The following is a 16,007-nucleotide window of genomic DNA, read 5'->3' as shown; positions in this document are numbered from 1 at the left end:
TTAAAAAAGAACCAGTGTGCCCAGTGGGGACAAGATAGACATTAGTGGCATGAATGCCCAAATAAAATAAATCAAATACACAAAGGAAAAAACCAAAGGGGCCAGAATGGGCGAAGAGGGAGACAGCTTAAGAGGGGCCGTGACATTGACTTCATGATTGACACTAGAGTGGCATCAAGAGCAAGCAAACGTTAGCCTTAAACAAGAAGTCCAAACACTGAGCAAAGTTCTTCAAGCCCAGCGTCGATTTGTCTTAAAAAATAAGCCATTCCCATCACAGAAGTTTATCCTTTCCAACCAAGAGTTAAAGTATAAGTTAAAGAGGGAAAAATAACCCTTTGACTCCCAGATAGAGAGAACTGAGAACTATCATACTTTCTACCCCAGCAGCTATGAAAGCAGCTGGAGTTAAACCCTGAATACATTAGACACGAGTCAAGAGAGCAAAAGGGGGAGAGTAGACTGTAAACAGAAATCCTGAAAATCCTTTAAAAATCATTCTGAAAAAGCAGTAAGAAGACTCAGGCTAGACCTTACTGTGGACACACCGGGAGACTGTCCCCCTGCGTACGGTCAGACCTGCAACTGGAGAATTGAAGAAGGGGACTAGACCCTACTGCAGCTTGCCAGGTGAATAGCTGCCCAGCGTACGGTCAGATCCCAAAGAAGATCAAACATGCGTGTTGTAGTGTTAGTAGTGTTGCATTGTGTTTCCTTAATAAGGTGCAAAAAGGGGGGTCTGCCCCTAGAAGAAGAAGTTTGTCCCAGTAATTTGCTGATAATTACTGGCTTCACCTGGCTAACATCACGAGAGTAAAACATTTTTGTTTGCCAAGAGATATACCTGCAAACAGGCTTATTAGCTCTTGCCTAATACCTGTCTGTAGACATCCTGGGAAAATTCAAAAAGATACCATGTTAAGAGTTTATAGTGTAAGTTTAACTTATTCCCAAAATGCTAATTGGGGCGTGGTTGCAAAGATCCTACCCCCTACAGAATTCACTCTATGCACCCCCATCGTTGCTGAAACAAATGCTACGTGTGCACGAATGCTTAATTGTCAAAAATTTTCCAGAAAATATAAAGCTATCCCTGGCCCCCTTCCACTGTAATAAAATTCAAAACATATCTTTTAATGATGCCCACATGCTTTTGCCTCATGGATGGTTTTAGACATGTAGTTCCCGCACTTGGTCATTCATTCCTCCCAACTTGTCTAATAACCACCCATGTTGCCTCAGCCGCCAATTGAACTGGTGCCAATTCTTCCCCTGTGGCCCAAGAAAATCTGTCGACGGCAGCCTCGAGCACTCCAACTAACTAAAAATTGTAATAGTCATGTGCAGTTATATTCTGACTCAGAAAAATTGGCCTTAGCAATGTCACTGGTTGGGGTTCCAGGTTTAGCCTTGGCTGATGGTCTGGAGATCAACCGGTTAGCTTGCAGCTTAGCCAAAAGCATAAATGCCACCTCACGAGCATTGTCATTGTTAAATAAAGAGTTGCGTGATCTAAGAGGTGCAGTTCTAGAAAATAGAGCTGGTATAGATTACCTCTTCCTTCTTCATCATTTAAGTTGTGAGACACACCAAAAGCTCTGTTGTTTTAACTTAACTAATAATGGCAATGCTGTAGATGAACAGATCAACAAGCTGCACAATATAGTAGCTAACAAAACAATAAGACAAAACAATTAGCTAAATTAGTTGACCCCTTGGCTTCCAGATCTTAGCTGGCTTGAAACATTGTTCATCCTAATTCTACCAGTGTTGTTCATAAAAGTTCTGTTATGTCTCTGCGTTCCTTGTCTTATGCGCTGTTTAACCAATCTGTTTTATGTCTCAGCTAGTAAAACTGCTGCCCTCTACGCTCTAATAGCCCAACAAGAGGCTAAGTAATATGTATGTCACAAAAAGCTTTGTATGGTTATCAGAAATGCTATAATTGTAATGAAATTATGCATTTAAGGGGGGAATGTAGCAGCCATATCGGGGGTCAGACTAAGTAGCCTCATGCACTCTCATGCTTCATGTTCTTGCTGAGCTCTTTCTCCCTTGAATATATTGTTGTAAGCTGACGAGACACAGGAATTCCTTATCTTGTCAAAGGTCATACAATTGTATATCTTGTTGTCTGCTGTTCTCTTCTGTTCTCTCCTTATCATGGCTACCCTGTAACCCAGTTCTTGTATTATAAACAATGGTGCTAGGAGAAGAAATGTTGAGGACTGCAACCCCACACGGGAGGGGGAGGAGGAGCCGTTTCATATGTGTCACAATGTCTATAAAAACAATGTGCTGATGTATTTCGGGGCTTCTGGCTCTTTAGAAATGATTCCAGCCTTAAGCCCGCGCGTTAAATAAAGAATCTCTTTTTCCTTCACTCCGTGGTCTCTCTGACTCTGGGTTCTGCAACAGTAAAAATACGTTGTACTACAAAAACTACTATAGAAATTATACACAGTTATTCCTTATCCCGCCAATATTGTCTTGAAATGCTGTGGTAGTAAGATGTCAAATAGCAAAAGAAAAGAAAAAAAGAGGTCCTTGAAAAGGCAAGTGGGATTGCAAAAATCATTTAACATAGCAAATATATAAAATACAACAGAGCCAAAATTATTTACCTAGGGTGAAATTCAATGGTGTCCATCTGCCAGCAGAACGGACCCTGCTGGTAGAATTCCCCCACTCCTGCAGCTTCCCACGCGCCCCTAAAATGTGCTCTGGAGGGTTGGGGGACCTTCTGGAGCGAATCTGGCAGGGGGCACAAAGGGAAAGGAGAAGTCCACTCACACAGCATTGAATGCCACCCCTAGTTTCTTATTCCTTTTCATGAGTATCAGAAAACCCCTCCTTTTTCAGCAACTTCTAACACACTGCTGACGTAATTATGTTTTTTCAGCGCTGTTCTGCACTTTTTGCTCCAATTGCTGCTGCTGCTTCTAGGTTCCATATTTCCTCCCTTGCTGCCGCTGCCCTCAGCCCTGGTTCCCCTTGCTGGCATTTAACTGTGTCATGATACTACATTAAAGCAGATGTCACAGGTGCTTGTGAACAAAATCATTTGGGTCATCGCAGCCAGTTATATTAAAAAGATACAAGGACAAATTATACAGTGAACAGTGAGGGCAAAGAAGAAATAGGGTGCTCACTAGTAGCAGCTAGGTCCAGTAGCAGCAAAAGGAGGCAAACTAAAATAGAAACAAATATGAAAATGTAGGTATTTTCTCCATAATTAGTTCAGCTGCAATGAATGCTAATTTTGAAGCAAATGTTGAAATTAGTAAATATTCTGCACAAGCCTAACACCAAAAACTTTCATGCAAAGGTCAACAGTGGGGGATCTCCATGACAATGGAAGGAGAAGCAGATGGAGGACTACCCACATTTTTCAAGGGATTGGCTTTGGTCCACCCAGGGCTCTACGAATGAGTGCACTGTACCACTGTTAAGTCACTTCACAGGAACATAGTTTCGGGTGGGGTGGGGAGATTGGAGTGAACATCATCAGATTGGCAGAGCCTGCTCAACCAATAGGAGAGGCTCCCCCCCTCCATCCAGGCTCTACCCCCCTTTCTCCTTCTGCCTGAAGCTCCTGTTGAGAAGCATCAAAGTGGTGCATTAATTACTTCTGAAAAGTAAACCGAACATCAAAGACACACAGCTTTGACCTAGCGCTTCACGGCCATGGGGGGGGGGCGTTACTCCAGTCTGCCTGTAACTAGGGATGTCAGAAAATTTCGCCACGAATCTCGGGAAGGCCGAATACCAGCGCATTCGCCCCCCCGAAATCTGTGGCGAGACGGTCTGCCACCCCCCCGGGACGGGACTTACCTTCGGCGAATCTTCCTGGCGGCGGTGGCGGCGGCTCCGGCGGCCGGTCTTCCGACTGGCTGCCACCATTTCCAGTTTAAAAAAAAAACATGATAGGCTACGTAAAGATTTACGGAGCCTATCACGGCTAGATTTTTAAAGAACACCATGATAGGCTATGTAAATGTTTACGTAGCCTATCACGGCTGATTTAAAAGAAAAAAAAAACACGCGCGTATGCAAATGGCGATGCCCATGGGCGCCGCCATTTGAGTTCCTTATTTTGGCACGTCTTAGTCTACGTAAACGTTTACATAGACTAAGACGGCGAAAATAAGGGGAACGCAAATAGCGTAGCGTCTACGCTATTTGCGTTCCCCTTATTTTCGCCGTCTTAGTCTATGTAAACGTTTACGTAGACTAAGACGTGCCAAAATAAGGAACGCAAATGGCGGCGCCCATGGGCGCCGCCATTTGCATACATGCATTTTTTTTCTCTTTTAAATCAGCCGTGATAGGCTACATAAACATTTACGTAGCCTATCACGGCTGACTGCAGGGACGCAAACGGTGGCGGCTATGGCCGCCGCCATTTGCGGAGCCGGCTGGCCAGAATTTCGGGGGGGAGGGACGGAGTGCCTCCCCCCCTGCCAGAATTTCGGGGGGAGGGACGGAGTGCCTCCCCCCCACCGCGAATGTCACCCTTCGAAAAGGTAAGTGACTTTCGTACATCCCTACCTGTAACCCTATGAACACTTGATGTACCGTGGCTCCAACCAGCCACCCCCCCCCCCGTCGGTATGCAATGCTGCGAAGTATCGAAGCTGCACATTAATTACTTCCGAAAAGCAATGAATCAAACATCAAAGACACACAGCATTGAGATAGCACTTCACAGCCTTTAGGGAATTAGTGCTCTACAATATGCTATTTTGACTGAGGAGGATTTTGGTAAATTCGAAAGTGTGTATTAGGGGACAAGTCTGATTGACCACAATGGGAGTTATTTCTGAGTAGACACTAATTGGTTTATGCTGGGAAAGACAAGGATGGGAAACAAAGGGATGGGAAACAGCTGTTGACCGGGGTCATAGTGAAAGGTACACCCCTGGGCAGGGCTAGCACACACAAAGTAAATGCGGAGGTTGGGGCACACAAGAACCATAGTGTGGAGAACCCGACTTAAGGAAAAGAATCAGACTTAAAGTAGTCTCAGGAAATCCAGTTTTTCAGCAAAAAGCTCCAGGGTGGCTGCAGGATGGCCACAATGTCATGCGCCCTGAATGACCTCCAAATGAAGCCAGCTTCCAGCAAATCGACCATGTAGGCACCCCCCAGGATAGTTTTTAGCAGGTAGCATACAACTCATGCTAATTAATTTTATCAATTTTTATATTGCTTTTCTATAAATAGTAGTTATACAGTGGTTATAAAGCAGAGTCAAAGTTTATCATTACAAAGACATAGATTTCATAGTGAATATTATTCAAAAAATTATTCACAGACACTGATGGAAGCAGTAGACAGAAAGGAGAAATAAAAGAAGGGAGTAACACAAATGTAAAGGTAGGTGGCAGGGAAGAGAAAGAAACAGATGGGGGGGAAGTAGAAGGCAAAGGGAAAAGGTGCAAAATGGTGCAGCCTTGGGAAACAATTTTATTTTCCTTTATATTGAAATTTGAGCAATTATTTGTTACCTTTAAAAAAAATTGGAAGGGGCCCCAGGGGCCAAATGAAGTTGCTTCAGGGCTGGATACAGCCTGCAGGCTATTAATTGGCAATCCCTGATGTAAAGCATATACTATTCACGGAGCTATAGAAAACTCACTTAGGGTGCCTTCCATGATCAGACCTGTTCACTGCAATCACATTACTTCATAAAAGAGTTTGAAGACAAGGATTAAAGTCTTGGACCTATAAGGAATTTTCTTGCTTTTCTCCCATTTTGACCTCCTCATCATGATATAAATACATGATATAAATACAGCATATATAGTTTTAAGCCAAGATCTCTTTGGCCAGGGCTTAAAAATGATTGAATACATAAGACAAAGAAGCTACAATATATATGTTGAGAATATCTGAGAAGTTAATAAGACCATTTCAATATGCAAGAGCTTCTTCATCACACAAAGACAAACATATGCTTAATTGGGTACAGAAGTTGCATTTACTATTTGTTCGACACACAGAGACTTCAAGAAGCTGAGTGGGCTTGGGGTCATGGGCTGCTGTTCTAAGCATGCAATTACAATTTTCACCCTTTCCAAATGGCGATTGCTTTGTGTAATTACATGTCCAAATTGAGTTCACACATTTGTAAATATCATTTACTTCGATTTCTTTTCCAAGCCCTCTTTTTACAAATCTTCATGTTCCACCCCTACGCATCAAAGCACTGACAAACAGTCTTGATTGCAGTTTTGTTTTCATGTCACTTTGGTATTAAAATGACAGAGTGGAGAACAGCAGAAATAAAACTGCACCTATGAGGTAGCCAATAATTGCACATATACTCTCAGTAGTAGTCTGCCACAGCCTTTCTTCGTGATTATTCTGTCACTAGTTAACCCTCTCCTCCCTTATCCTTGCTATTGCTTCAAGCTAGCCCCTCCCTTCTAGAGCTGTCTGTCTTACTTCAATTTTAAGATTTCTTGGCACTGAATGTCATTCCTGTCACAGGAAAACTGTTTCACACACTGTGCTAAATAAAATGTTAAACAGCACCAGTAATCAGCCCTATGTATTAATAAAAGAGCACACAGCCACCACTGTAGTAATCTACCTAAGAGAACCCCCATGAGCTTTAATTAAGACACCATGCTTAAGTTTCATTCATACCAAGAATAATCACAATGAACTAAAAATGAACACACACACATGATAAGTGCATAATATTTTTGTGATTGTTTGTACTAAAGTTCCTTCATGGTTCTGAATATTCTGTGGAAAGAAACTTCAGAATTTCTGTAGCCTGAGAACATCGCTAACCATAAAACTGAAACTTAACATACCCTCTGGAAGTCATTTGTATCAGCCAAATGACAACCAAGACCCAACCATGGTCATTTGAGCATAGCAAGCAGGAATAATGAATAGTGAAGACAGAAAAAGCAAATGTGGCAAGACTGTTCAGTGTCCGTGGTTGGCCCACTAGCAAATTTAGCTGCTGATATACAGCACAGGACAAGGTGAGGAGCTAAGTTACATTCCCTGTCCCCCACACTAGAGACCAAAAGAATATGCAGGGAATAGAGTTTGTAATAACTTGAAGGTTCCTGTCCTTCCTGAATGTAGCTATGAAGAATTACCCAGGGGCCAAAAGCTTTCCATTAACCATGACGAAGGCACACATGAACAATGAACTCATGGGCACCCATCTATGAAACACATCTGGCCTATGAGTTGCTGACTGTCTACCTCTTTTAAGTGTTTGCTTTGCTTTTGCATTCACAGAATGTAAAAAAAAGTGTCAAAAGGAAATAAAAACTATCATAGAATCATAGAATAGTACAATTGGAAGGGGCCTACAACACCATCGAGTCCAACCCCCTGCTCAATGCAGGAATCTAAGTCAGAGCATCCCTGACAGATGGCTGTCCAGCCTCATCTTGAATGCCTCCAGTGTGGGAGAGCCCACTACTTCCCTAGGTCATTGGTTCCATTGTCATATTGCTCTAACAGTCAGGAGGTTTTTCCTGATGTTCAGCCGGAATCTGGCTTCCTGTAACTTGAGCCCATTTGTCTGTGCCCTGCATTCTGGGTTAATCGAGAACAGATCCTGGCCTTCCTCTCTATAACAACCTTTCAAGTACTTGAAGAGTGCTATCATATCTCCCCTCAGTCTTCTCTTCTCAAGGGTAAACATGCCCAGTTCTTTCCGTCTCTCTTCATAGGGCTTTGTTTCCAGTCCCCTGATCATCTTTGTTGCCCTCTTCTGAACCCTCTCCAGCTTGCCTGCATCCTTCTTAAAGTACGGTGCCCAGAACTGGACACAGTACTCCGGATGAGGCCTAACCAGTGCTGAGTAGAGGGGAACTAGTACTTCCCGGGATTTGGAAGCTATGCTTCTATGAATGCAGCCCAAAACAGCATTTGCCTTTTTTGCAGCCACATCCCATTGTTGGCTCATATTCAGCTTGTGATCAACAATAATTCCAAGATCCTTCTCGCTTGTAGTGTTGCTGAGCCACATATCCCCAATCTTGTAACTGTGCATTTGGTTTCTTTTTCCTAGGTGCAGAACTTGGCATTTATCCCTACTAAATGTCATTCTGTTGTTTTCTGCCCAGCACTCCAGTCTATCAAGATCACTTTGAATTCTCTTTCTGTCTTCTAAAGTATTAGCTATCGCACCCAATTTTGTGTCATCTGCAAATCTGATAAGCATTCCCTGCACCTCCTCCTCCAAGTCATTAATAAAAATGTTGAAGAGCACTGGGCCCAGGACTGAGCCCTGAGGTACCCCGCTTGTTACTTCTCCCCAGTTTGAGAAGGTCCCATTGATAAGCACTCTTTGAGTCTGATTCTGTAGCCAACTGTGGATCCACCGGATTGTTGTTTCCTCTAGCCCACATTGAGCTAGTTTGCTCATCAGGATATCATGGGGCACTTTGTCAAAAGCTTTGCTGAAGTCCAGGTATATTATGTCCACAGCATTCCCACAGTCCACAAGGGAGGTTACTTGATCAAAAAATGAGATCAGTTTCGTCTGGCAGGATTTGTTCTTGACAAATGCCATGGAATGTTCAGCCCATCCCAATGAATCAAGTAAGCAAGGCACGTCCTCTTAACCCTTAGAACTTACAGTGTTGATGGAAGTAACTGAAGAAGACCCAGATCCCTATGTCTCAGAAGTGTAGAGAAAGGTAAACAAAGAAAGAAAGAAAGAAAGAAAGGAAAAGAAAGAAAGAAAGAAAGAAAGAATATCCAAGGAATTCTAGGCCAAGTAGTAAACTATTTAGCAAGGCACTGGAAGATTACAGAACAGTCAATGACCTGGTATGGATGTCACAACATCCCATCGTTTGTTGAACCATGGTTATTGTGAATGACTGAGAGTGAGCGAGCATGCTGGCTCTCAACCACTTGTTCACTCTCGCTGTGCTAAACGAGCCATGAATGCTCCACCCCTGGGCTGTTTAGCGTGACATGTGAAACCAGAATTGTGGATTGTTGGGAGAGGAACAACCCAGACTTGGAAGCCATAGTTAAACCATGGGTATCTTACAGTACATTGCCACCCCTTGAGGTACTGTAATCAGCTACCAGCTGTAACCTTGTGTATATATTGATAAATTATTAAACTGGTAGTCATATCATCCTTTGGAATCTTAGGATTTCAATCTGCTAAATATGATACCATGGAGAATTTATAGGCATAAGGATTGTATCAAGCTTTTGACCACAACGATAGTGAAATCCAATATAATATTTTATTGAAAAAAGCTACAACTTACAAAGATTTACAGTGTAACAAGCCAACTAAGCAGGAAAATAAATTAGTGTAAAAAAACACCCACAGTCTCCTAACCCTATCTTTATAAAACTCAACTTTCTATCAAACCTGGGGTTATCAAACTCATAAACTATACTATACAGAAACAGTATTAGGTAGTATAATATAATAAACTGTTTCTTTCAGCTAGTTCTGATCTGGTAGACCATCTATTTAGTTTCCCCCCTCCATTCTGTCCCCTTGCTCTAGTCAGTGCCACACACATGTTCCTTCAGGCAGCTCATCTCACTCCATTTTTCCCCACTCCACCCCACCCCTTCCAACTAATTTTACCTGCCCCGCCAGCCATAGAAATTAGCCTTCAAATCAGGCTTTGAATCTACAAAATAAACCAATATCCAGAACAAAAATATGGAATCACCAATCACACTGAAGTTCTATCTTTTTCCAACCAATAGGAGCGGCATGTTTTGAATCCCCATTTTCTCCTCAAGCCCAATTGTTGGGGTATTTAGTTCTCAAGTGCTCTCCTAGAGTTATAGACATAAGAAAAATGAGCAGACACCTGTTTCCTTCCTCACTACTCAACTCCTCCTCACATGAGTTCTTCGGAGCCAAGTATCCTTTTCAGATTTTTGCTCCGTGCCCCCCGCCATTCACCTTGCCACTCTTGATGCCAATTCGAGGAGTCAGCATGCTGTGGGTAATACATGAAGCTATACAGTACTGGCACATGTAGAAGCTTTATGTACATTGCAGTGAATGTCTGAAGCGTGGTGAATGATATTTACATGCCAGTATTGAGAATCACTGTATACTGTAGGTGAAACACAGGTTGAGGTTCTTAGAGGGTTGGAACTCCTGATGAGTAGATTCATGAAGCTACTGACAGGTTATGCTGTTATTGCAGAAGGGAACAGAAGACAAAGCCTGACAGTGTATGGTTAATTGAGATTAAATTATTGTTTGACTGGCCAACAGTAAGAGTTGCATTACTCTGCCCCCCCAAAATTTGGGTATCATAAAGGCTCTTCCTTCGTAAAACGAAAAGGACAGGTTGCTTACCTATAACTGTGGATCTTTGAGTGGTCATCTGTGAAATCACACATATAGGCTCTGTGCCTGCGAGGAGCCTCAATTTGGGAACATGCTATAGCTGAGGCGTTTTGGTGGGAACCCTTCCTGCACCATCCCAGTGTGCATGTCCTTACTGGGTTTCTGCCTGTTCCCTCAACTCCCTGAGACTGACACTGTGGCCTTGGGATCGAAGGAACCTTCAATATCAATATCAACTTAGGCCTGACACCGGAGTGGGGACAGCAGGTGGGTTGTGTGAATGCACAGATGACCACTCAAAGAACCATAGTTACAGGTAAGCAACCTGTCCTTCTTCTTCATGGTCTCTGTGCATCACACATATGGGTGGTTAACAACTTGACTTACCGGAGGTGGGTCAGTGCTTCAGCCTAAGTTTGTTGACAGTACTGCCCATCCGAAGGCACAATCCACTCTAGCCTGGACATCAAGTCTGTAGTGTCAGGCAAAAGTAGATGGCTGTGACCATGTAGCCGTTCAACACAGATCAGGTAACAGTATTCCCCTTTCAAAGGTGACAGATGAAGCGACACCCCTTGTGGAGTGAGCCTTCACAGATCCAATGAGTTGCAGGCCCACGAGAAAATATGCTAGCTTTATTGTCTGCACAATCCATGCTGCAAACCGTTGAGACGAAATAGGCATGCCTTTCCTAGTGCCCCCATACACTACAAAGAGTCTTGGTCATTGCCGAAACAACTCTGTTCTTGACTTATAAAAAGCTAGAGCACAATGCACATCTTGAAGGAGACGGAAAAAAAGTTGGGGGAATAATGTCCTGGTTGATATGAAACAAAGATAGGATCTTTGGGAGAAAAGCCACATCTGGGCACAAAACCACTTAATCCTTGTGGAATACTGATCTTGTGCAGGATGTTGGCATTCAGTTGCCATTTTTGCATCTCCTGTACTTTAGTGTATCTGCCAGAATACTGTCCACACCAGCAATGTGTATGGCGATAAGGCTGATCCCTCTTGGAATGCACCACTTGTACAGTTCTAATGTGAGGGCATTCAGGGTTCAGGACCGAGTTCTGCCTTGTTTGTTTAAATATGCCACTATAGTTGTGTTGTCTGATGTTACCTGAACAAGGTGGTTCCATAGCTCAGTATCGTATGCTAGCCATGCTTTCCTGACCACCAGAAGCTTGAGGAAATTGATATGGTGAGATTTTTCCCATAATGACCATATGCCCTGAATTCTTAGCTGCTCACAGTGGGCACCCCAGCTGCTTCATGATGCATCCGCTGTTAGTACTCCTAACGGGCGAGGAGGAATGAATGGAATCTCTTCTAGTAGGTTGGCACTGTCCATCCACCATCTCAGGGATTCTTGGACCGCTGGAGGGATGTTCAGTCAGGTTTGCCAGGTGTTTTTGGAACAATTGAAGGCTCCCAGGAACCATAGCTGTAGTGGTCGCATTTGAAGTTGTGCCCAAGCCACCACTGCTATGGTGGACACCATTAAGTCTGAGCAACCTTTGGATTGTGAGAGCCAACAAAGTCCCTCTTGTGAAGATGTCTTCTGCTGAGGCAACAAGCACCTTTGCTCAATCTCGAGGGGGAAAAGCATGGCCTGAATCTTTCAAATCCACAGACGTGAACCAGTCCCCTTTTTTCAGTAGTGGAAGGATGGCTGATAATGTTGTCAAACAGAATTTCCTCAGTATGGTAAACATGTTGATATTGTAGAAATCCAGAATTGGGCAGGGTCCTGAATCCCTTTTTGGCACTAGAAAATAACGGGATTAGAAACCACTTTGGACCCAAGAAAGAGGAACATGACAGATTTCTCCTTTCTGCTGTAGAGAAGCAGTCTTTTCTAGGACTGGTCTTGATGGTGAAGTGGCCCAGATACCTTGAAAGGGAGGGAGGGTATCGAATTCAATTCTGTATCTATTCTGAACGATCGACAGAACCCAGCTGTCCAATGTTATGGACATCCACACCAGAAGGAAAGACGACAGATAAGCTTAGAAAGATGGGGGGCCGGGAGAGGGATGATACGGAATGGGAGAGTCAAAGCTGCCACTTACTCAAGTTGTCCTTGCTGTTACCAGACACCCAATGTCGAAAGGAGGAGTATTGTCTTTTCGGTATTGGAGAAGGCTGCTGTTGTGGTGGACAGTCTACTTGGTGCTGGCTTTGATAAAAAAGTTGGTGTGGTCAGCAATGGTAGCAGTAAGAAGAGGCCTGCTGCTGTTGTTTTTGTCCCATCCCCATCTTTCCAGCTGTCATCCTTGCCTTTTGGACAGATTCCATTACATCATCTGTGCCAGTATTGAAAAGACCATCGCCATCAAAAGGGAGTTCATCTATACTGGATCTTGCTTCTTGCGACAACCCTGCTGAGCATAACCAGGCATGCCTCCGTAAAGCTATAGCTCTGACCATGGCCTTGGCACTGCAATCAGCCTGTATTAATAATATTAATACAGAAGTATTAATCTGTTGATGCAAGAGTCTTAAGGCTTCTGACTGGAAGCCTTGTGCCAGCTCCCTTTGGTCTTCAGGTAGGTAGTCACAAAGGGAACCAATTTTCTCCCATAGGAAAAGTTGGTACCTAGCCATGGTAGCTTGGTAATATGCTACCCACAGCCACAAAGTGAAGGATGGATAAATACACCTGCCCATTAAGTCCAGCTTTCTTCCCTCCTTATCCACTGAAGATGAGTACACTTTGTTGGAATGTCCATGTGATGATTCCATAATTACCGAGTTTGGTCGTGTTTGAGAAAACAGGAACCCCACTTCGCTGTCCTGCACTCTATACATGTTTTCCAATCTCTTGGAGGTTGGGGCCATCAATGATGGTGACTTCTAAGACAATTCACTGTCTGCAGCAGAGTAGGAAGAAATGGGATGGAGACTGGGGAGAGGCTTCTGTATACATGGCATCAAAGACAGGGTCTTTAATGTTTTGTGTATGCTGTTGGGTTTCCAGGCTCAGAGATTGGACCATCCTAAGGATTTGATTAGAAAAATGTTCCATATCCTTGGATGGTGAGGCCCCCTCCTGATTCCCCATTGCTATGTTCAGGGAAGAGATTGATGGAGTCACGTAAGAGGAAGATGTAGTGTCTGACTGGTAATCTTTATCAGATTGAGGTGACAGCGATCGCACCGCTGGTGTCTCTGCTTGGGAAGGGACAGAGGCTTGCATTTATTGGACTGGAGAATGCACGCTAGCGGCTTGGCTAGTTGTTGCTTGATCCGCAGGGCACTGCAGTATCGCATTAGCCCATCCCGAGAGAGGTGGCAGTGGTGGAATAAAAACATCTTTGTCTGGCAATCTGGAAAACGACCCTGACAGCACCAGCCAATCTCAAGGCAACACTGCTCCCAAGTGTTTTGTTTTATTATAAAGGTAGTCTCTGTCTTGATGGAACCACCAGTCATCCCAGTAGGAATGTCATGGAGGAAGGGACCAAGCCGAGCGCCTGTCCCATTCAGATACTGGGGATCAAGAGTGATCTTGGCAGGCTAGAGAGCAGTAGCCCAACTCCATATGGTCTCTCCTGTAGGAATCTGAGATGACCAAGTCCGGAGACCTTTATTGATATCGAGAGTCTTCTCAGATGAGACAGAAACGGCATTTGTTGCCTTGGTAGATGATATGAGAAGGGCTCTGGATAGGGGTGAATGCTCCTTCCTTGTTCTCCTCAACCTCTCAGCGGCTTTTGATACTGTTGACCACGGTATCCTCCTGGACCGCTTGGAGGGGATGGGCATTGGAGACACCGTATTGCGGTGGTTCCGGTCCTTCCTCTCTGGCAGGTACCAGAGAGTAGCACTGGGAGAGGAGGTTTCGGACCCGTAGCTGCTCACTTGTGGGGTGCCACAGGGTTCCATCCTCTCCCCGATGCTGTTTACCATCTATGTGAAGCCGCTGGGGGCTATCAGCAGGAGGTTTGGGGTGCGGTGTCATCAATATGCGGATGACACGCAGCTCTACCTCTCATTCAAATCTTCACCAAGGTTCACTGTAGAATCCCTGTCCAAATGTCTGGAGACGGTGAGTGGCTAGATGGGGAGGAATAAGCTGAACCCTGACAAGACTGAGGTACTTTTGGTGGGAGACAAGAGGAGGTTGGGGGATGTTGACGTGGTGTTGAATGGGGTATGGCTACCCTTGAAAGACCAGGTCCACAGCCTGGGGGTCATTTTGGACTCCCAGCTGTCCATAGAGGCTCAGGTGTCAGCTGTGAGCCGGACAGCGCTGTACCAACTCCATCTGATACGGTGGCTGCGCCCCTACCTTCCCAACCATCTGCTCCCATCGGTAGTACATGCCCTGATCTCCTCTTTGTACTACTGTAATGCGCTCTACGTGGGGTTACCCTTGAAGACGGTTCGGAAGCTGCAGCTGGTACAGAACGCGGCGGCTCGCCTGATTAAAGGCAACCGCCGGTGAGATCACATCACTCCAGTGCTGAAGGAGTTGCACTGGTTACCAGTTGTTTTCTGGGCCAAATTCAAGGTGTTGGTTTTGACCTTTAAAACCCTATACAGTTCTGGCCCAGCCTACCTCAAGGAACACCTCCAGCAACACCAGACAGGCTGCTCAACAAGATCAGCCTCAGATGGCCTTCTCTCCGTCCCATCAGCCAGGACAGCTAGGCTGGTGAGGATGAGGAAGAGGGCCTTCTCCGTGGTGGCCCCCACTCTGTGGACTCCCTCCCCCGGGAACTCCGCCATGCCCCCTCTTTAATGAGCTTCCACCACACACTGAAAACATGGTTGTTCAGGCAGGCATTTGGGGTGGGTTAGGGTATTTTTAGAAATGTGATGTTTTTAATGTAGTATTTTATTGTTTTAAATTGTTCTTGTTGTACATCGCCCAGAGTGGCTGGGTGATCAGCCAGATGGGCGATTAATAAATTTAATAAATAAATAAAATAAATAAATGTGAAGGCTCCTTAGCAGGTGCCTATCATCCTCATCTGGTCCTGGACGGTACCAAGGGTGGTGGTGGAATCCCTTATTTCTCCTTCAGAGGTGAAATATAATGTGGCCAGCCCGAGGTGGCATGGAGGATACCGCTGGCACTGGAATAGGCGATTCTTGGAGTGGGGGTGGGGGTGGCATGGTTGGCAACGGGCTCTTAGGCTGCTCTTTGGGGCCCTTGGAGTCCTGTTTCTTCTTTTTCCTCTGGGAATCTGAAGATGACTTTGATGTTCTAGCCTTATGAACTAGCTTTTTTTTTTGCCACAGTGAGATCAAGAGAACACCCCGGCATTGGGGGGTCAGCCTGAGTAGCAGGTCTAGCTGGGGAGTGTTTAATCACTACGGTCAGCAGCATCATGAGAGCCTATTGGAGAACTGGGGGATGGGGCTGATTTATGCAGGGATGGCAGAGAATTCCACCACGGATCTTGGGGAGGCCGAATGCCAGTGCATTTGGCCCCCCGAAATCTGTGGCGGAACGGCCTGCCACCCCTCACCTCCCCCCCGCGGATCCCCCCGGGACGAGACTTACCCGGGGCGGATCTTCCGGGTGGCGGCGGCTCCAGCAGCTGGTCTTTCACTACGCTATTTGCGTTCCCCTTATTTTCGCCGTCTTAGTCTATGTAATTATTTACGTAGATTAAGACGTCAAAAATAAGGAACGCAAATGGCGGCGGCCATAGCCGCCGTTATT

General features: G+C 44.9%; 1 protein-coding gene across 8 annotated transcripts in view; it reads right to left on the bottom strand.

The window, feature by feature from the left end:
• The window catches only part of CFAP20DC (CFAP20 domain containing), a 271,330-nt gene that overhangs the window by 206,322 nt on the left and 49,001 nt on the right, over positions 1 to 16,007 (bottom strand). For 2 of the 8 annotated variants that reach the window (XM_084840505.1, XM_084840504.1), the window contains one exon: positions 2,625 to 2,754. The exons of the other annotated variants lie outside the window; for them this stretch is intronic. In XM_084840505.1, coding sequence (XP_084696631.1) covers positions 2,625 to 2,754 — 130 coding nt within the window. The remainder of the gene's footprint in view (positions 1 to 2,624; positions 2,755 to 16,007) is intronic. 8 annotated transcript variants of the gene reach the window in all.

The sequence above is a fragment of the Heloderma suspectum genome, chromosome 2 (assembly GCF_057233095.1).
Source record: "Heloderma suspectum isolate Gila_16-S chromosome 2, 16-S_ref, whole genome shotgun sequence".
NCBI classification, from domain to species: domain Eukaryota; kingdom Metazoa; phylum Chordata; class Lepidosauria; order Squamata; family Helodermatidae; genus Heloderma; species Heloderma suspectum.
This window is presented reverse-complemented; position numbering and strand designations above follow the sequence as displayed.